The 22233-nt window shown below is 35.8% G+C and overlaps 1 protein-coding gene across 11 annotated transcripts in view; it reads right to left on the reverse strand.

The window, feature by feature from the left end:
* Sntg1 (syntrophin gamma 1) overlaps positions 1-22233 on the reverse strand; it is a 741147-nt gene that overhangs the window by 151175 nt on the left and 567739 nt on the right. For 10 of the 11 annotated variants that reach the window (XM_028855136.2, XM_028855144.2, XM_028855146.2 and 7 more), the window contains one exon: positions 14347-14385. The exons of the other annotated variant lie outside the window; for it this stretch is intronic. In XM_028855136.2, coding sequence (XP_028710969.1) covers positions 14347-14385 — 39 coding nt within the window. The remainder of the gene's footprint in view (positions 1-14346; positions 14386-22233) is intronic. 11 annotated transcript variants of the gene reach the window in all.

Here is a 22233-nt window from a genome sequence, read left to right on the forward strand (position 1 = left end):
ATGCCTTTAATCCCAGTACCAACCATAGAGACCTGGAGGTCTGTATAGATGGACAGTGATGAGGAAGTGAAGTGACTGGGTTAAGAGCCAATGAGAAGGCAGAACAGCAAGGCAGTAAAGGTGCAGGTTAGACAGGAAGAGGTTCTCTTGGGAAGCTATAGCGATGTGGTGAGCTAAGGTTAGTTGGCAGTGATTGCTCTGATCTCTACAGCTTGCACCCCTGTATTTGGCTTTGTGTTTCTTATTTAATAAGACTGTTTAGAAATTCGTCTATACCTGGTAGCCAAACATTTTTTACTATGTGCGGCTCTGTCATTAATCACTTGTGTTTCCCTCCAGGAATCAATGGGGGATGTATCACACACTTTAAATAACTAAACCATATTTAAATAAATAATAAACGAAGAAGAAATCAACATTTGTCCTAGGCTCCCAGTTCTTAAAATCATAAATACATTCTGCTGTGAGTTTTGTGTTCTTTACTAATTTGTCTATATAACTATTCTCTGGAAATTCATTTGGTTAGAGCATTTAGAGTTGGTATTGTTAATTCATGAGCTCAATGAAATGTTATAAACTATTCCATAGTATGGGAAAAATATTGCTTAGGCCAGCATACAAAGGTGATACCAACAAGACCACCAGTGGTGCTTAAGAAGAACTGATATTTAAGAAAATAATGACCACAAACCAAGCATGCTAGTGCATGACTATAATATCATCACTCATGAGGTGGAGGCAAAAGGGGAAAAATGTTCAAGGTCATCCTCGTCAAGAAAATGATTCCAGGCTGATTTGAACTATATGGGAATCTGTCTCTAAATACATAAATAATCAAATAAATAAATAGGTAAATAATACAAGAGTAGGAAAACATTACTCACATATTCAAACTCTTTGTGACTCTTTGTACTCTGTGAAGAAAAAACAACTCTCTGGCCTTTGAATTTTCTCATATAAAGCCACAGCACCCTTGATGCAGGAGATAAAGAATGTGTAGCACGAATCTTAAAAGGTCTTATTAATAAAAACAAACCTAGAGCCAGGTATTGGGGTAAATGCTGAAAGATCAGAGAAGCAGAACAAGCAACAGCCACCTCACCTCAATACCTTCTCAGCTGATCTTGTTTCCTCAAACTGGAAGCCTCTGAGTCCTCATCTGAATGGATCTCAGCTGAACTGCTGCCAAAAGCCTAAAAGCTTAAAAAAGCTTCTAATTCCTCGTCCTCTCACCTTATATACCTTTCTACCTCCTGCCATCACTTCCTGGGATTAAAGGCAATTGTCTTTCCCAAGCAAGACATATGATCTCAAGTGCTGGGCCTAATGGCGTGTGCTACCATTGCCTAATCTATATGTTTAATACAGTGGCTGTTCTGTTCTCTGACCCCCAGATAAGTTTATTGGGGTGTACAATAGATCAACCACAAGAATGTTCTCATTTACTTCCTCTAGAAATGTTTTAATTTTTATAGTCCCTGAGAATTAGTTCTGTAATTATTTTGTTTATTAAATAATTTTGTTCAGAGTGGAAAGGGTTCCTGTAGCTGGAGGGCTTCTCTCCAGGTTCCCCAAGCCCCGCAGTCCCACAATCCACTTATAAAATAATCACTCAGACGCTTATATCACTTATAAACTGTATGGCCGTGGCAGGCTTCCTGCTAACTGTTCTTTTATCTTAAATTAACCCATTTTTATAAATCTATACCTTGCCACGTGGCTGGTGGCTTACCAGCGTCTTCATATGCTGCTTCTCATGGCGGTGGCTGCAGTGTCTCTCTCCTCAGCCTTCCGCTTCCCAATATTCTCCTCTCTCCTTGTCCCACCTACTTCCTGCCTGGCAACCTACTTCCTGCCTGATCACTGGCCATCAGTGTTTTATTTATATAGAATGATATCCACAGCAGGTTCCTTCATCTGTAAAGGAAAAAAACACCAACTACTTACATAAGCAAAAACACCACAATAATATTTTTTTCATTATCAACTCTAGCAGTGAAAAAAAGCACACAATGATTTAGTTAAACGTTGATATGCCAACGAAGATTGCTTTATCCAGAAAAGCTCTCTTTTAAAATAAATGGAGAAACAAAGTTTTGTTTTGTTTTGTTTTTAAGACAAGCATTAATTAAGATACTTCAGAACCTCTAGCCCAGCACTGAATTCTAAAGGGAATTCTGTATGGAGAAAAGGAAGGAAGTGTCTCAATCAATAAACTTCAAGTGTAGAGTATTATAAAAATGAGAGACAAGAAGAAATCCAACACGACAGCAAAGCCTCTCTACTAAGAAGGAGGAATGTGAAAACAAATGATCAAACCAGTTAGAGAAACAGCCCACAAAATTACAGGAATTAGAAGGCATCACTCAATAATCTCAAAGGTAGCTAGGCAGTGGTGGCACATGCCTTTAATCCTAGACCTCAGGAGGTAGAGGCAGAGGCAGGCAGATCTCTGTGAGTTCAAGGCCATCCTGATCTACAGAGCAAGTTCCAGGACAGCCAGATCTGTTATATGGAGAAACCCTGTCTGTAAAAGCAAAAAAAAAATAGTAATAATAATAATAATAAAATAATATTAATAATGATGATGATGATCATCATCATCTCAATGGAAAATGGCCTTATCTCATCAATAAAGATGCATACTATCTGGTTGAACTAAAATTCTACAAAAATAATATCTGTTATCTTCAAGTATTAATTTATGTTGGTTAGTTTTTTGTTAACTCAATATAATCTAGAGTTAGATGGAAAAAGAAACCCTGAATTGAGAAAATAACTTTGTCGAATTGTCCTGTCGGCAAGTCTACGGGGGCATTTTCTTGATTGATGACTGAAGGAGCAATCATCCTACTACAAGTGGTAGTCCTGGGTTGTATGAAAAAGTAAGCTGAGCAAACCCAGGGGAGAATGTCCTTGTGCAGTATCCCTTTACAGTCCAGTCTTCAGTTCCCTCCTGAGTTCTTGTCCTGACTACCCTTGGCTGTAACACAAAAATGTATCCTTTTGCTTACATTCCAAATATAATACAATTCAAGTTGCTTTTGATCATGTTCTTTACTGAAGCAATAGAAAGTCAATTAAGACAGCATCTCACTCATAAAGACACCTATACACTGAGAGTAATAAAAAGAAAATCTACCAAATAAAGGCAGGATGAAAAGAATCAGGCTAGATATTTTCTCCATGCTGAATAGCTTTCATATTCCTGGGAGTATATATGTAGTCAATGTGGGCTTGTGAAAGTTATCAGTGTATTTACTCATTCTGGACCCTGCATACTATACTGTCTGACAAGATGTACCAACTGGTAAAATAGTGGCATGGGGACCACAAGGGTAACTAACCTTGCTCTATTGCATCCAGATAAAATTCATGCTTGGTTCTGTGGATTTGATCCCTGGCTGGAGAGGTCACAGGCCATAAGGATAACATACTCTTATCTTGATAAATGATCATGTTGTCAAATTCACTCCTAAATATTTGTTTATAACCTTAGACAGAGATTCTTTCAGCCTTGGTCAAATAGGCTTTTTTTTTTTTTTTCAGTGAACAGTGGTTAATAAAGAGACTCATGGTGCTGAGAGGAAAATACATGGGAATTACAGTAAGATATCAAATGAGACTCTAGTTCTCATTTGTTGCCTAACAAATAAATTGTGAATAATGGTTAAAAAATACATTTTTTCTTCCTAATGTAATCTAAATACTCAAGGAATTTTGTTTTTTTTTTGGGGGGGGGGCAGAACTGAAGATTCTTTAAATGGAACAAACCAAGAACACATGACATAGGGACAACCTTGTTTCTATTAGTGTCTTCACACTTTCTTGAATTCCTTAGTTGGCCCTCAGTAGACAACTTAGTTGGCACTCAGATACCATTGGTTGGCTGTCCTTTGTAAAGCTAATGCCAGGAACATGACTTCAATCAATAACTTTTGCTAAGAGAAGAGTCAACTCACAAAGAGATTAGCTATAATTACACAATGTTTAAACTGAATACTGTCAGTTACAAAATATGGTGATATTAAGGAGCAAGGAGGTTACACTGCAAAACAAACAGTCTTTTTCAAGACTGAAATCTTATAGCAAAATCTTATACCAATGTTACCTCACTGAACAGAATGTCACAGTGTGTCTCTGATAATAGTCTCACTGTGATAACTTTACACTGATTCTGACTTCATTCCCCCTGAAGATTTCAAACATTGAATTCTGCCAAGTTTCTTCTTACTCTGACTCAAAATGCCCTCCAGTGCTATTTTGCTTATCCCACCGAAGATGAACAGAATTAATACATGAGCAGAGTGAATGAGACAATAAACAGAAGTTCTTGATGTGTGAGATGATAAAATGTTTCTTTAGAGCTGCCAGATACAGAGATAAAAGTCAGAAATCCTACTGTTCACCAAAGTGGAAACATTTAAAATGGGGAAAATAAAGAAAGAACAGAAAAACATTTGGAAATCCCACATGTATATGATCATTTTAAACATGCCTGAAGAAGTATGGCTCATGAAAATTCTGAATTGTTGTGGTGTAGTAAAGGACACAAACTGTGGTTTGCAAATTGAAATGTTATATATCACTGAAAGATTTTTTTTTTCCCCAGAACTTCCAGACTATAAGATGGTCAAATGTTTCTTCACAATTTCTTTGTAGTCTGCAAAGAAATAAATTGTTTTGTTTTAAGCCCACATTTTTTTTGTAATTTAATTCTGATGAAGTTCAATGTGGTGGTATTGTGTTTCCCAAAATATTGTGTACCTTAATAAACTTATCTGGGGTCAGAGAACAGAAAAGCCACTAGTTAGGCAGTGATAGCACACACCTTTAATCCTAGCATTCCAGAGGCAGAAATCCACCTGGGATCTCTGTGAGTTCAAGGCCACATTGGAAACAGCCATACATGGTGACTCATGACTTTAATACCAGAAAGCAAGCCTTTAATCCTAGGGAGTGATGGTAGAAAGCAGAAAGAGATATAAGGTGTGAGGACCAGAAACTAGAAGCATTTTGGTTGGTTAAGCATGTGGCTGGTTAAGCATTTGACTGGTTAATCATTTGACTGGTTAAGCTTCAGGCTTTCGAGCAGCAGTTCAGCTGAGAGCCATTGGGATGAGGACACAGAAGCTTCCAGTCTGAGGAAACAAGGCCAGCTGAGAAGTTGACCAGGTGAGGCTAGCTGTGGCTTGTTCTCTGATCTTCCAGTTCAGAAGAACCTTTAAGATTCATGCTACATCTGGCGCACAACGTTCATGTTACAAATCCATGAAAAAGCTGTCTGCCTGTGACCTTATGAGCCCCAGCTCAGGCCCAAGCTACACTCAGCCGTTTGTGGTGGTGCATGCTGGCAGGATTTGCTGAAGGAGACAGAGGCAAGAGGATCCCGAGTTTGAGGCCAGCCTAGGAGGCTTGGGAGAAGCTTTGGCCCGGACTGAGCCACAAACAGTGGAGGGACCATGGAAGCAGTGACTACTGCTCCACATTGCCAGCTCCTTCTCATCGTGTTGGTGACTGCGGTGATGCTGCTACCTAGGACAAAGGGTTTACTGCTGCTGGTTCAGAGAAGAATTGCCAGGACCATCATGTTACAAGAAAGCATCAGCAAAGGTCAGTTTGGAAAAGTTTGGCAAGACAAATGGTGGGGAGAAATTGCTGTGAAGAGTTTCTCTTCTAAGGAAGAACATTCATGGTTCTAAGAGACAGACATTTATCATACTGTGATTGCTCTAAACCACAGAGGAGGCACCAAAAAAAAAAAAAAGTCTGCAGTGAACCATGACCACGCCTAACAGTGACTTTGAAATCTTCAAAAAGACAACAGGACTCCACAACCATGATTCCACAAGGACTATGGTAAAGCCATTAGCTGATTAACACCACCAAAAAAAATACTCAAACAATTTGGGCAAGAAACAAATGAAATATTGCTGGAAAAAACATATCTATGAAGTTTTCTTAGCATAAAATATATAACTACAGTTAATTACCACAGAACCTCAACTCTAGCCAAAATCCTATGTGTTTCTAGGGGCAGTCTTTGGGGTTTCAAAGGGCCCTCAACACCACAGTTTTCTCTCTCCCTTTTATTCCCTGCCTTGTGCTTTGTGGATCATGGATATAAGATCTCAGCTACTGTTGTAGAATCATTCCTGCTGTTGCCATTCTTTCTGCCATGACTCTAACCCTCTGAAAATGTGATCCCTGATAAACTTATACTTATGACTTGCCTTGGTCATGGGGTCTCTTCAAAGTAATATAAAAGATAAAAGATTAATTGTGTCTCACATTCTCTGTGTGTTTCTTTTTTGTGTTTTAAATATCTTTTTCATATTCTTTGTTTACTTAATCTAGTTCCTCTGTTTTATCTTTGAGTACTGATATTCTGTTTCCTTCTGCTTAATTCATTCTTCATGGGTTCTTCAACTCCATCTTCATTGCAGCATGAACATTCTTTAATGTTTCGATCTTTATTGAATTCTGTTTTAAGCCCTGAATTTTCTTCATCATTTTCATCACCTTTATGTTTGTGCTTCTTTGGTCACTACTCACATGTTTATTATATTAAATTCATTCTCCTTAATTTCATTTCTCTGTTGTGTCTTCTTTAAACTCCTTGAAATATTTTAATTTTTTTTCATACAATATGCTTGTATTGTATGTTTTACCATTAATTATGATAAACTGCAATAAGAAGTTTCTCTGATGGTTGACTGATGAAGTGACCAATTTATATATAGGAGTGTGTATCATTGAGTCATTTTTTGCTGTTCCTTTACCTGAATAATAGTAATTGATTTTCTTCTAAGCATATGATCCATCTAGTCTCAGGTTGTTGGCCATTTTTGCAGTGTCATGTGTATCTCATGGAGTATTCTATAAAACCAATAAAAATGGAATGGTCATTTACTCCCAGAATACTTATTCCACTGTTGCACCAGTATATCTTGCATGTAGGTCACTGTTATTGGCCATAGTATTTGTAATTGTTGGGCAGGGATGATTACATTTCTCCTCCAGTAGCATGGAAAAAGTACTTTCCAGCAACATGGATGCTAATCAAGAAGGATTAGAGACCTAAATGTGAAATTTGAAAACACTGATTTACAAAATTGGCATCATTTCTAGGAACAATCTGAAAAAATGTGTCTTTATAAAGGTAACAAAGGAATATTGAGCTCAGAAGAAATACTCTTTCCAGGAAATAGCCTAGCAGTTGGTTATCCAATATCAAATTGTAACACTGAAAATAAATATACAAGCAACATTAGTCATTCTGAGTAGGTTGTACTTAGATATTTAGTAATATATATGCAATATATATGCCAACAATTAATGATAAAAGAGGCCACAAATGTGAAGAATAACAATGAGGAATATGAGAAAGGTTTTAGAAGGATGAAAAGGAAGGGAGAAATAATGTAATTATACAAAAATGTCAGAAAATAGAAAGTAAATTTTAGGAAAATCATTTTAAATGAAAAAAATGAATTAATGAAAAGTTCTATCTCAAGACATCATATGTAAAATGTTTTGAAAATCATGTTATAAAACAACTAGAAAATACTATTATTGAAAATTTATATCCTTGGATAGACAAAGATTCATCAAACATATTGCTTATAGTATGCCAACACATTTGAAAATCAGACCTAGCCAGGCAGTGGGGGTGCACGCCTTTAATCCCAGCACTCAGGAGGCAGAGCCAGGTGGATCTCTGTGAGTTCGAGGCCAGTCTGGTCTACAGAGCAAGATCCAAGACAGGCAACAAAACTACACAGAGAAACCATGTCTCAAAAAAAAAAAAAAACAAAAAACAAAAAACAACAAAAAAAAAAAAAACAAAAAGAAAAAAAAGAGAGAGTCAGACCTCTCATAAAATTAGGAACTCCTGATTTTCAATAACATGTTGACTGGAGATCTTAGAGAAAATGAGATACAGATGTTAAATAAGCACATAACTGAGTGGTGAACATTATTACTCATCAGGGAAAAGCAAATTTGCAGAGAACACACTGTGTTAGAGTGGCTAAAATGCTAAAAGCTGTCTGTACCACAGGGTTATCGTTATATTGCTGATGTAGATAGTCAAAGTTAAACACTTTGCAAAATAGTTTTATAACTTATGAAACACTAAACATGTGTTTCTGATATGATCTATCCAGCCACTCCTTCCATTACTCAAAAAGAATAAAAAGCAAATGTCATGTCAGAGAAAGCTTAGGCAGAATTATTTGGATTTGCAGAAGAGCAAATGCTCACTATCAAGTGTTCACATATGTGAATATTAGCGCAGTCATAGACCAAAAACCACTGTGCAGGAACAGGATGAAAGGCTGATGCACACAGTACCTGGGAGGAAATACAATGATTTATGTATCATAGAAAGAGCAGGTTGTACTAGATTAAACCACAGCACTACAGGGCTTTCTGTTCTCTCAGTGTTAATGGTTGCTTTCAATAGATGTTCCCTAAACTTGCATACCTCCATGGATTCAACATTCATGACAAGTTGATTCTAATCATTTTTGACTGAAATTTTAAAAAACAGGTTTGCTTCTAACAGCAAAGCCAACAATTCAAAGTGCTCACTCCTTTCTGTTTTCCTGGCAGTACCAAAAATAAATTTTTGTGGTGCCCTTTAATTGTTGATCTCTCATCTATTCAAAGTTGGCAACCTTCCTTTCTAGTCTGCTGCCTCCCAGCTATGAATGTGTGTCAAAGTGCTTATGAATAGTCAAATAAGAATATTTTCATGTGATTACTAGACTATATGCACATTCCCTTCTGAAGCACTGGGGTAGCTTCATGACTCATCTTATACTCTGTGCACCACTGCTGAATTTAGCCACACATCTGCCTTCTTCCCCATTATTCATGGGAGTTGAATGTCAGGATGTTCTCTTCCTAAATGAACCTGAACAATCTAAAGAGACAGATGGGTGGATGTACCCAGTTAAACCAAGTTATGGCAAGGTAACACAGCTTGAGCCCAAAAGGCACACAAAGTCATTCCAGGCAGTAACAACAATTGAGGGTATGCAATTAGATAATGGTCTGTAGTTTTTTATTATCATTATTATTCAAGTTTTGATATTCTATTTGTATCATCTGTAAATGCACATTTTGATGCCAAGTCCTGTCCATGTTAAATAATTTAGCTTATGGATTTATCTTTTGCTCTAGATGGCATGGTTTATTTCTTATGTGGCTTATAAATTTTGCTTCAAAGCTCTGGGTTAGAGACGAATCCTGAAAACCCTTTGGTAATGGAGAGCCCTTCAGCAGTCTCTGCTGAGAAACAGCTACTTTCTCTCTAAGGGCTCTGGCTTTTTTATATTTTTTTCTTCTTTTTTGAGCTCCTTTGATGGGTATAAAAATTGTGTAGAATGAAATTACAAGCAAATTTGACTTTGTAATCGTGAACTATCTTGAGTTAGTTATTTTTTCTCATTTTATTTACTAGTAGGTGGAAACTCAGGAATAGGAGGCAGCATTTTAATTACATTTCTCCCAAAAAGACATTTTAAGAGCACACACACACACACACACACACACACACACACACACACACACACACACACATATGCAACAAAGACTTACATTGAATCTAAGCTTGAAAATTTCACAGGAATATCAACTTATGAAAACACTGAGATGAAAACAATTCACCATGTTCAAGGCTAAGACAGAAATTCATTGTGAACACTAAATGCACGTGGGATGTCATGCATTTATCTCAGTTCCTCAAGTGGCTCCCATTTTATTACACAGCAATTCCCTCTCTTCTTTAGGCTTTCTTTTTGAGATCTGCAATTTACTGAAAACTCTAAGTCTGTGCTACAGATTCTGAAGGGTGACATTATTAGACTGTCATGACTGTAGAGAGTTGGAATATTGTTCATTCACCGTCAAATTATCTCCAACTATCTTTAATTTTCTTCCTAGACATTTGTTACTCAGATCTATATCTAATATAGCTTATGACTATCAGGTTAAACCTGTGAATTTAATTAATTAATCAAACCAGGAGTTTCCATCAAGTCAGAAGCTAAGAAAGTCATCAATATTGTCTGAGATTTGTACCAGAGACTTCCTGGCTTTCCTGTAACCTGCATTCCAAATGTTCAGTAATGTATTTGGCAAGTGAATTGATTTATGACATTACAAAGCATTCAGGGACTCTCAGTCCATGTTTTTGTCATAGCTGCTCACATTTGCCTGAGAATGAAACCACAAATCCTTTGGAGTGGGTACCAAGTTTTACTTCCACATTGTCAAAATTTAGAGGTACCATTCCTATCTACATAATGATAAAGGTGGGAGAACAAACCAGTGGGTTTTTTTTTTTTCTGAAATCATTCCTTCATACAATGAAGTATAATAAGGAGAAAATCTGTTAGCTCTCATTTGTTTTTTTCAGAATCTTGGAAAATAGATTAGAATATCTTCTTTGAGAATAAAGTTTTGAGATGCTGAGGTTTGAAATGAAACATCAGTATTATTATCAGTAATATCAAATACTAGAAAAACCATGTGAATTTTACCTTGAATTAAATAGGTACACGTATGTCCCCCAGTCTTAATGCAAAAAGCTTATTGAGAGGTCAGAGAATTCTTTGAGATTTGGAACCTATGGAAAGTAATTAAGTCATTGGAGACCACTTCCTCAAAGGCAATCAATCGACGTAGTTCTCCTTGGGTACTAATTAGTTCTTCTGACAGAGCTATTATAGAAAAGCAAGGCTGATCTATTTCTCACTCATAATCCTGTTCCTGAAGTGACATCATCTATCACCATATCATGTAAAGAAGCATACCCTCCACATAGGCTGAGTCAATGGGATGCCTTGTCTTAAAACTATGAGCTAAGTAAATCTCTTTCTATACCCTATGCGGACACATGACTACAGGAAAATGAATCAGTACACACACTAATTCACATGTATGGCTACCGCTGATGAATGCATATTAGAATAGTATGTATATAGCATCAAACAGTTTTGTTGCTTATCCTATAAGTGCTTTTATATATGAGCATGTGTGCAGCTGCATGTAAATGACACCATTCAACCTTAGGTGTTCTTTTAGTAAAGCCACTTGTCTAGATTTTGAAGCAAGGTATCCATTGGTTTGAGGCTCATATCATAAAATAAGCTTATAGGACAATGAGTCCCAGAGAACTACCAATATACATTTCCCCAATGTCAATGTTGGGATTAAAAGCCTGTGCCATGATTCTCAGGTACTTCATTTATTATATATATATATATATATATATATATATATATATATATATATATAATTTTTGAAATTATAATGTAATTATGCTTCCCCTTTCTTTTTTCTCTCTCAAACTCTTCCCATGTATGCACTTGAACTTTCTCAAATTCATATTCTTTTTATTATTATCTATACACATATACATATATGGATATATACACATATATACACACATACATGCATATATATATATATATATTTCTAAATGCAGACCTATAGTCTTCTCAGTTGCTATAATGTTACCTGTATGTATTATGTATATGATCTCAGGACTGATCACTTTGTATTGGATAAGCACTTGAAGGGGCTCTTTCTGGGAAAGAACAATTCTCCCTTTCTTAGGATTCCCCAGTTGCCCTTTTAGTGTTAGCAAGAGTGTATGATGTGTGTCAGATCTTTGTGGACACACAGAATATTCCAAAACATGAGCTATTTCATACTATTGTCTTTACAAACAGCTAATGAGCTAGTCTTGGCCAGAACCATCACTAATAGCATAGTCTATACTAAAAAAAAATTCTGTTGTTCATAGAACAAGTTATGTTTAAGAATTTAGCAATTATATTGCACAACATCCTTAGTCATCAGGAAAATGCAAATCAAAACAACACTGAGTTACCATCTTATACCTGTCAGAATGGCTAAGATCAAAAACATACTAATGACAACTGATGTTGGAGAGGATGTGGAGCAAGGGCAACACTCCTTCACTGTTGGTGGGAGTGCAAACTTGTACAGCCACTTTGGAAATCACTATGGCGACTTCTCAGAAAATTAGGAATCAATCTACCTCAAGACCCAATGATACCACTCTTGGGCATACATACAAGGGATGCTTAATAATACCACAAGGACACTTGCTCAACTATGTTCATAGCAGCATCATTCATAATAGACAGAACCTGGAAATAACCTAGATGTCCTTCAACCAAAGAATGGATAAAGAAAATGTGGCACATATGTACAATGGAGTATTACTTAGATGTACAATGACATCATGAAATTTGCAGGAAAAAGAATGGAACTAGAAAATATCATCCTGAGTGAGGTAACCCAGATTCAGAAAGACAAACATAATTATATACTCACTCATAAGTGGATACTAGATGTAAAGCAAAAGATAACAAGACCATAACCCACAGCTCTAGAAAAACTAGCTAACAAGGGGGACCTAAAGAGGGACACATGGATCATGCTGGGAAGGGGAAATAGATGAGATCTCTGGAGTAAATGAAGGATGAGGAGCGGCAACATAGGGGAGAGGATGGGGGATGAGAACATGGGGAAACAGAATACTCGAACTGGGGGAAGAGATGAAGTGGGAAAGCAGTGAAAGAGATATCTTGATAGAGAGAGACATTATGGGGTTAGGGAGAAATCTGGTGCTAGGAAAATTCCCAGTAATCCACAAGGATGACCCCAGCTTAGACTACTAGCAATAGTGGAGAGGGTGCCTGACCTGTCCTACCTGGGTAATCAGGTTGCAGATTACCCTAATTGTCATCCTAGAGCCTTCATACAAACTGATAGAATCAGATGCAAAGATCCACAGCTAAATACTAGGCCAAGCTCTGGGAATCCAGTTGAAGAGAGGGAGGAGGGATTTTATGAACAAGGGTGGTCAAGATCATGATGAGGAAATCTACAGAGACAACTTAACCAAGCTCATGGGCACTCACGAACTTTAGACATATAGCTGTGGAGACTGAATGGGACTGGACTAGGCCCTCTGCAAGTGGAAGACAGTTGAGTAGCTTGGTTTGTTTGAGAGGCCCCTGGAAGTGGGATCAGGATCTATCACTGGTACATGAGCTGGCTTTTTGGAGCCCATTACCTATGGTGGGACTCTTGATGTGAGAATGTGGGGTGGGGGCTTGGTCCTGCTTAACTGAATGTAGCAGGATTTGCCCATGGGAGGCTTTACACTTTTGGAGGGCATGGGGTGCAGGTTGTGGGGAAGGCTAGGGAGGATGGGGAGGGAGGATAAGAGGGTGATCTGTGGTTAGTATGTAAAAAAAATTTTAAGCCGGGCGGTGGTGGCGCACGCCTTTAATCCCAGCACTCGGGAGGCAGAGCCAGGTGGATCGCTGTGAGTTCGAGGCCAGCCTGGGCTACCAAGTGAGCTCCAGGAAAGGCACAAAACTAAGCAGAGAAACCCTGTCTTGAAAAAACCCCCCAAAAAAATTTTAAAAATTCTTATAGAATAAAAGAATTTAGCAATTCTCATGATAATAAGGGTATTTATTAAAGATATAGATTTAATACTTAATATTCAAAATAAACTTAGAAACTAATTATCTTTTTATAAAAATGTTGCATATCAGAAAACTGACTGCAAATTTTGCAAATAAAATATAATTAAAACCTTTTAACCTATAAAGAGTGATGCATGCTTAGAATGTGAAGGATGGCTATAAATTGAAGTTGATATTAAGAACAATGAGTTTATTATCCTTTTGGATTAATCTGATACTATTTTCATTCTATTCATTAATTTAAACTTGTCTGGAAGTCTGTCAATGTATTAGGTACTGAGATCAATTTAAAGGATGTCTTTAAAAATTAAGATATACTAGACAGGAGAGAAGTTAGAGCAGTTGCTCTTCCAAAGGAGCAGGATTCAGTTCCCAGCAACCATATGGCACTAATACAGATCTTAAAATCCTGTTCTAGGGCCATGACACCCACTTCTTGTCTCTAAATGTACTACATGCACCAGAACATATACAGGCAAAATGCATTAAATAATTTTTGACCTAAGGTATACTAAAGTTATCCTATAGAACTACTAGATCTAGTTCTTCAGAATTGTACACAAATCAATATAAATATTTTTGCAAAAGTGGTTTTTGTCTTGAATTACATACCTTTAAAACCTACTTTGAATGTATTCAGTGAAGCAGATATATTAAATTAATGTCATGAATTAATTTTCCCTGAAGATGGCTTATAGTACTAATTATTTTTATATAAGAATCAGATGGCACCAAGATTATCTTCTATAAAAGACACATTGAAAAAGAAGTATGAGTTAATGTTTCAAGTATTACTTGATCTTACCTGCTGGTTTACAGGGAAATTTCTGTTGATTTTTTTGATCTGCAATGATAAATTAATCAACAAATCAATGAGAATTAAAATGATAAAAACTTTCCCTGAATATTTCTGATGATCTAATTATAAAAGTGATTTTATATGATCCAGTGTGGTGGTGTACACCTTTAATTCCAGCATTCATGAGGCAGAGGTAGATTGATCTCTGTGAGGTAAAGGTTAGCCTATTTTGTACAATGAGTTCCAGAGCAGCCAAGCCAATTTAGAACCTGTCTTAAAAATATGTCCTAGAGTGGGTTATGCTATACCAAAAAAGTACCTCAGCATTCTAAAATTAATACACATAAAACATTTAATTGGAAGTCATGTTTTCATATATAAAAATTTTAAAAAAATTATTAGTAATTTTTTTATTTATAAGTAATGAATCTGAGGAAGGTAGGTTTTCAATATACTATGAAATCATAGAACAGCCAATTTACTTTAATATTCAAGACAACATAGGAATATAGTATAATATATGTATTTTCAGTCAGCATTTAAAACAGAGTAATTTTTACTTTAAAAAGTTTAATGAGTTATATCATAAAAATATAAAATCCCCAGAGACATCTCCTCTCAAGTAATGCATGGACACACCCTTGAAAAAGCAAAGGATATTAGATGATCAAAGATGACAAACATATGCAACAGTATACATACTAATTAAATCCATAATTCCCCAACAGATTTATGGAGAAATTTCAATATCAGGTTTATATGGTATACATTTATATTAAACTATAGATTATTTGTAGTATAATTTATACACTTTATATGTGCTTTTTTCTTACTTTTTAAACTCCCTTTAATTATCCAATAAACATGAAATATGCAATAAGATAACTTTAGGCACAAAGTTATAAAAATTATCAAAATCTCCTCCAACAGTACACATTGACCTCCTAGTATTTGTCACTTAAAATGTAAAACTGAAAGAAAATTTTAAAAATGAATATATTTTGAGGAAGTTTTGAGAACATTTACAAAGAAACTCTGTTCTTACTCTATTGTTATAACGTTAGCCTGAACCCACTAGCCTCACCTCACACACTATGGCATCTGCTACACACTCCCAAACTTACAGTTTCTTTCCCCACAATGATTGCAAGTTAGATATGCAGACAGATCTGACTGCTAAACATCACATACCAGAAACCTCATTGAACATTAGTAAAACTATACCTTGAATTATTTTCTTTTTAGAAACAATTATAGAAATGGACTAATATTTTATGTAGAGCTTTTTGTCCTTAATAGTACACTATAAAGTTTCATAATTGGATTATTTACGTCTGGAAAATATTCTGAGAAACTTTATTTGTAAATGAGTATTGGCCATGTATATAGGCACAACAATTCAGGAAGCAGTGGTATAGAGCACTTGCTGAACACAGGCAGGTTGCTCCACCCCAGGGCCTGGAAACATTACTCACATAAACCTAGACCCAAACACACACACACACACATACACACAACACACACACACACACACACACACACACACACCACATGCTTGCGAAATGCACACATATACACATGAACACCCACAGAGCACATATATTTTAACCCAATTGAAACATAAAAATATATTTGTTCAGATTTAACATCTAGTTATGATAAATGCACCCAAAAGAATAGTGAGAAAAAGGACCATTATAACCAATAAACTGATAAATATTAAAATTATAATAAAACATCATCCTCAATAGTGAAAGATTGAAACTCCACTATAATAGGGACTAAGACAATCTGGAAAGGTTACTTAAAAATGATTCCACTATAATATCATAAATGAAAATAAAGTACTTAGTATCATAAAACATAAAAAAACATAAAACACAGCTATTCAATGTCATCAAAACAAGTTAATGAAAATGTAAAGAAATATGACAGCATTTTTTAGTAGTTGACTTTTATTACTTCCTATTTCAGGATCAGTATCTTAACAATAATTATATTAATTCAATGAAATTTTATTATATACTTTTTTTTTCTTTTGGAAAAAATAGAGAAAATCTCAGGCTGGATTTAACAAGTCCTAGAGCAAAGCCTGGCTGTGTTCCTCTCCACTGAAAAACAACAAAAAAGAAAGTGTCCTTGAATTTACATGGACTCTAAAATGACCACAACCACACAAGTAATATGAAAAGAGAATTTATTTACATCCTCTTTGAGTTCTTCCAGTGATGTTTGGCAGCTTTCATTTTATTGTTTTTTTTTCTTTTTGATAAGGTATCCTTTAATTATTGCTGATATTATAGGTGAAATTGCTTTTCATTTTACATTTCCAGAATCCCAGGCACTGATTTCAACTTCACTACAAAACATTATCAAAGCCACTGGATATAAACTGGGCATGCAGATGAATGGAAAATTGTCTAGCACACCTCCTAAAATCTATGAAGCATATGTCCTCAGGAAGTTTCTGAGTTCATTCATGTATATCGAAAACTGGAGAATTAATTTGGATCATCCCTTTTATATGCAAAAAACAGATAAAAATTAATTCAAGCTTTAAATATAAACACCCAAACTAGCAAATTCTTTCAGAATACATATAATTGAGATCCTACAGGAAAATGAAAAGTAGTGGAAAGACATGATGTTGCTGATAACATACCAAATGGATAAAGCTATTAATCCACAGAGGTAAAGGTAACCATACTGCAGCTTCCCACAGTGAAAGCACAATAGACCACAGCTATATTAAATGCTGCGTGCACAGAGGTTCCAAAGAAAGAAATTGTTGAATGGATTCTAATTCACTCACCTTTGCATTTTCAAACTTTGTAAAAATTCACAAAAAAATGAGCTTGATGAATGGATCGGCATGGTATTTAGGTGGATAAGATGGACCTGATCTATAAGGAGTATTTATTTATGAACATTACTAAGATGATCATTGAAGATAAAGATTGTTTCAAATTTCACAAGCATGTATGGCCAATATTTCTTTAATGAAAATGTAGTAGCATCACTTCCCCTTCCTTTATCTCATTTCATCTACCTCATGAGTCATGATCTTCTTTTTATTATTATTATTAAACACATTGTTAAACACATACAGAAACACTCAGCAGCAGCAACAACAAACATATTGAGTGTCTTTAGCACTGTTTGTATGCATATGATTTAAGGAGGTTCATTTCTTGGGAAGACTAATTCTCTCTCTCAATAGTCATTAATTGTCTGTAGTACATCTAGACTTGGGGTTCTGTAAGATTACATTAATATTAATTGGTATCATTATTTGGGTCTTGTTTAGGAAGCAATGTTGTTAAGATTTTATGAGTGTAGCTTTTATATCATAGGAAGGAGCACAATCTCATGGAAAACTTCCTCTCCTTCTGGCTCTTACAAATCCTTCTATCTACTTTTTCAAGATGTAGCCTGAGACTTACAAGCAGATGCTGTATTGTAGATTTACCAATTGGAATTGGGGCCACAGTTAGTTGTCCTCTGCAACCGTGGTTCTCTGTAGAGTTTTTCTGGTGCAGAAATCAACTTCTATGGTACAGAGTAAGACTTGTTAGGACATAGAGAAAATATTACTCCAGACACAAATTTACCTGGACATGAATTGCATCAGAGCTTTCTGATATGCTCTCCATGCTATTGCTTCTGCTAACCCTCTGCTTTTTCCCAAGTAAAGAAAAGAACAGAAAATGATTTGATTTTGTTGTTGTTGCTTTTAGTTTTTTACTTTAAGAGTCCATAGTTGAGCTCAGTGTTCTTCCAGTGATTTCTTATGGTAAAAAGACATGAAAACATCCAGGTCTACATAAAAGTACAAAGGCTTCTTTTACACATGTAAGATATAACAATAAACATATGTACATGGATTAATATGATATTTGAACTTTCATATGTCTTATTTTTCTTGGTTTGGGAAAATTTTAGTAGTATCTGTTTTAATTATCACCTTCATGATTACTATACATACACATATACACATTCTCATCAATATACATTCATAATATACAAATACATACTCACGACACTCATATACATATTCACACTTACATATACTCACATATACCCACTCATACAAACTCATAAAACATTCACCTATGCTTCTATACTCATATACTCATACACAATCACTTACAAAATCTTTCTCATACACACTTACACACTCACTCCCACAAACACCCATGCACATACTCACACATACGCATTCAGACTCACACTGAAGCACAAGAGTTTGATTAATAGCCTAAAAGTACGCTGTAACCTTCCAAACAACCTGTTAAGAATTCACCTTTAGAGTACTCATCTTTACTGCTTTCACAAACATCAAGAATGAAGATATGCAGGGATAATAGACAGTTATGTTGAAGGTTATTTTGTATAGTTTCCAAACATGTAATAAATAATCTTAAATCTTAGGATAAAAGTACCAAGCACCTATAGAAGAACTGAGAAGCTGCCCTAATGTATATGGTACCTAAGCATAGTGCTGTCACAATGGATAATAGACAGTTATGCTGAAGGTTATTTTGTATAGTTTCCAAACATGTAAGAAATAATCTTAAATCTTAGGATAAAAGTACCAAGCACCTATAGAAGAACAGAGAAGCTGCCCTAATGTATATGGTACCTAAGCATAGTGCTGTCACAATGGGTACTAGATAATGTCATAAGAAGTTACATATTTGGTGAAAATGAAGTGGGAAACAGAATAACAGCATTTCAACTGGGGAAAAGGGAGTCAGGTCAATACATAAGGAGGAAGGACAAATGACATCAGGGCAGTTTAAGGCTCCAAGGAATCATATTATTTTGTAATTACCTAAAATTATATACCACACACACATATCTTAAAAACAATTAAACCTCCTAGATTGATAATATTCCCCACAAGAACCATAGACTAACAAAAACTTGAGTACCAGCAAAAAGAAACCTCTTTTTGAAGAGTTCATCAGGATAGTACAAGTGATTCCCAAAACAATATAAATTATCCAGGTACCATTTGGTTGCCTCTCAGGAGTTGAAGGGTCTCTATTGCTGAAGATGCCATACACATTAGACACATGACTACAATGAATAAGCTGAGTCTAACATGAAAGCTTTTTCTTTATGATGTAGCATTCATTGTTCCAGAAAATATCATGCAAGGTGACAAGGATGGAAGCAATTAAGCAAGCCTACCCAGCTGCACCACCTATGAACCATAATAATGATCTGCATGACAAGACATGTATAAAGGAACTAGAAGTGAAACTGACTTGTCTATAGCAAACAACTAATTGGATTCACAGCTCACTTAACAAAAAGGAAATTAAGCCTGGTATTAGAAATTTAGCCACCCTTCTGGGGCTAGTGAGGTCATAGATCTTAGGAGAGGATCTATTATCACTACTTTTCTAGATCATCATAATTTCTCAATACAGTCTATATTTTGTTTTTATACCCACAGATGTAACTAACACTCTTCATCAAAGAAGCATCTCTTTACAGCAAATGGGGACCATTGGATTAAACCACAATTGGATACAACACAGAGATTAATAAGTTTGGCCCAAAGGATACATCTACATCACAGCTCCTGCATCTATGACATACAAAACATAATGAAAGAGGAAAAAGAAAGATGATAAAAGCCAAAATATCAGAAAGTCTTCTTGTGAAACAGCCTCTCCTAGAAATGACTGCATAAACAAGACCAGACCAGACATGTTAAAATGGAATGGAGAAAATTTCATGGGGTTTCACCCCTAGATGAAAAAACAACTAAAGGAACTATTGGCTGCTGGTATAAGGAGAATTAGTTTCTCCTACATAGCAATCAGTCTTGAAATCCCACACACAGACAACAAATGGACTCAGCAGCTTCTATTTATACATGTGTTTATATATCTGAGTATGTGTGTCTGTGTAACAAACTAAATCAGAGAAAAAGAGGCTAACAAGTGGAGAGTGGAGGCCACAGGTGGAGTTTGAGGGAGGATAACTGAGAGGAGATAGAGGGAGGAAAAGGAAGGGAGATTGATGTTATTGAATTTCAATTAAAAATATTAAAAAAAAATAACTCTCAGTCTTAGGTGAGGAAAATAACCAGAACTTTTTTGAACTATGAAGTAGCACACTAAATAAAAGAAGAATGGTGACTTTTGCATGATAACTTGGGAATGAGCACATTTACTCCCTACTCATATGTCCTTAGCTTTACTAATGCCATTTTAGAACAAAGGATATGTGAAATGCATGCAGGCAAATAACCGGCAAATCTAAAAGATCTTTTGTAAAGGAAGGTGGAACTTTCTTAACTTATGCCCAATTATACCTAGCACTTTCCAAATTACCACACAGGCTTATATTAACTATAAATGCTTGGCTAATGACTCAGATTTATTACTAGCTAGCTCTTACATCTAAATTAACCTCTTTCTATTAATGTATGTATTGCCGTGAACCCTGTGGCTTACTGGTTCCCTGGAACCTTGTTCCTTCGGTGGCTGACTGACTTCTGCCCTGACTCTGCCCTCCTTCATCTCCATTTTCAGTTTGATTGTACTGGTTAACCTTATTCTGCTGCATCATTGGCCAAACTGCTATATTATCAACACATATTTACATCATACAGAATCTCATATCAATCTTTCTCATAAGTTCAATGTGATTTTTTGTCTCTCTAATCAGCATATATTGTTTCTCTTCAGTGCTATGCCTGTCATCATATGAAATTCATATGAGGGTCACTTTCTCTATATGCTATTGAGTGGGGAATTCTATTCCTGCCATTATGACCACAGTGTGACTCATGTTTAAGTGGAGCCCCAGGTATTAGGAGATTGCTGAGACCAGTGTATAGAGGGAGGCCCCTGTGCTGTGCTTATCATTTTGAGACTGATGAGCTATATGCAATTAGACTGACTGACCAGAAAGAAAGGCAAAGAGATGTTAGGCCTGATCAAGTGTCCAATCTTCCATAGACTGTCAATTTCCAGTATAAAAACTTGCTTAAAAACAGCAAAACTTTAAATTCTGGTGTTGGCTTACATGAGACATGTTGGTCTAATTTATTAAAGCACCTCCTGACAAATTTGAAAAAATAAAGAATAAAAACATGACTGCCATTCTTTGCATACAATGTACCACCTCACTCACTCTTGCTTTTGTTCTCACCTAAGTGACTACTCAGTTACTTGATTTTACTTGACATAAGCCAGTTTTTTAGCTGACACCTACATGTCTGACACCCACAGAAAATAACACATTAGCTATAAGGCATATCTAAAGATACAATGTGTTCATGAATACAAAAAGGAAGAACCTCATTCTGTACCCTCTGATCATAGTCCTCAGTTCATCTTTAAGGAAACCTGATTTCTGGTTTCTGCCAAATTTTTAAGTTCACCTACAAGGCTGTTGCTTCAACAAAAGGCCATCTATTTACCTTTATATTAGCTTTCCCCAACCAATATCTTTATGGAGAATAATGTTTTATTTTTCCAGCCTGTATTTGTGATTCCTAAAGTGATCTGCCCATCCATCTGAAGGCTTATATTATCCATGACTTACCTTAGCAATGACTTTTTTTCTGTATTAAAGAAGGTGGTAGTTATTGAATCACTTTTCAATCACTAATCAGAAACATTATTCAATTTATTTATTCCACCATAGGTGCTAGCATGGAATGGATACTAGCTCCTTTCCTAAACCTCCATGGATTACCATGGAATTGTATTCTGAGGAATGTAATGTGAGTTTCTGGGAAACATTACTTTCCCTTAAAGAAGTGAAGGCAGATAAGTTCAGCTGTATTCATCCATTTTCCTTGTACCCTGAACACTGAAGTGTTGCTTTGACTTATTGCAGTCCAGCTATGGCATGACCACAAAGGAG

This window comes from Peromyscus leucopus, chromosome 2, assembly GCF_004664715.2.
Source record: "Peromyscus leucopus breed LL Stock chromosome 2, UCI_PerLeu_2.1, whole genome shotgun sequence".
Lineage (NCBI taxonomy): Eukaryota > Metazoa > Chordata > Mammalia > Rodentia > Cricetidae > Peromyscus > Peromyscus leucopus.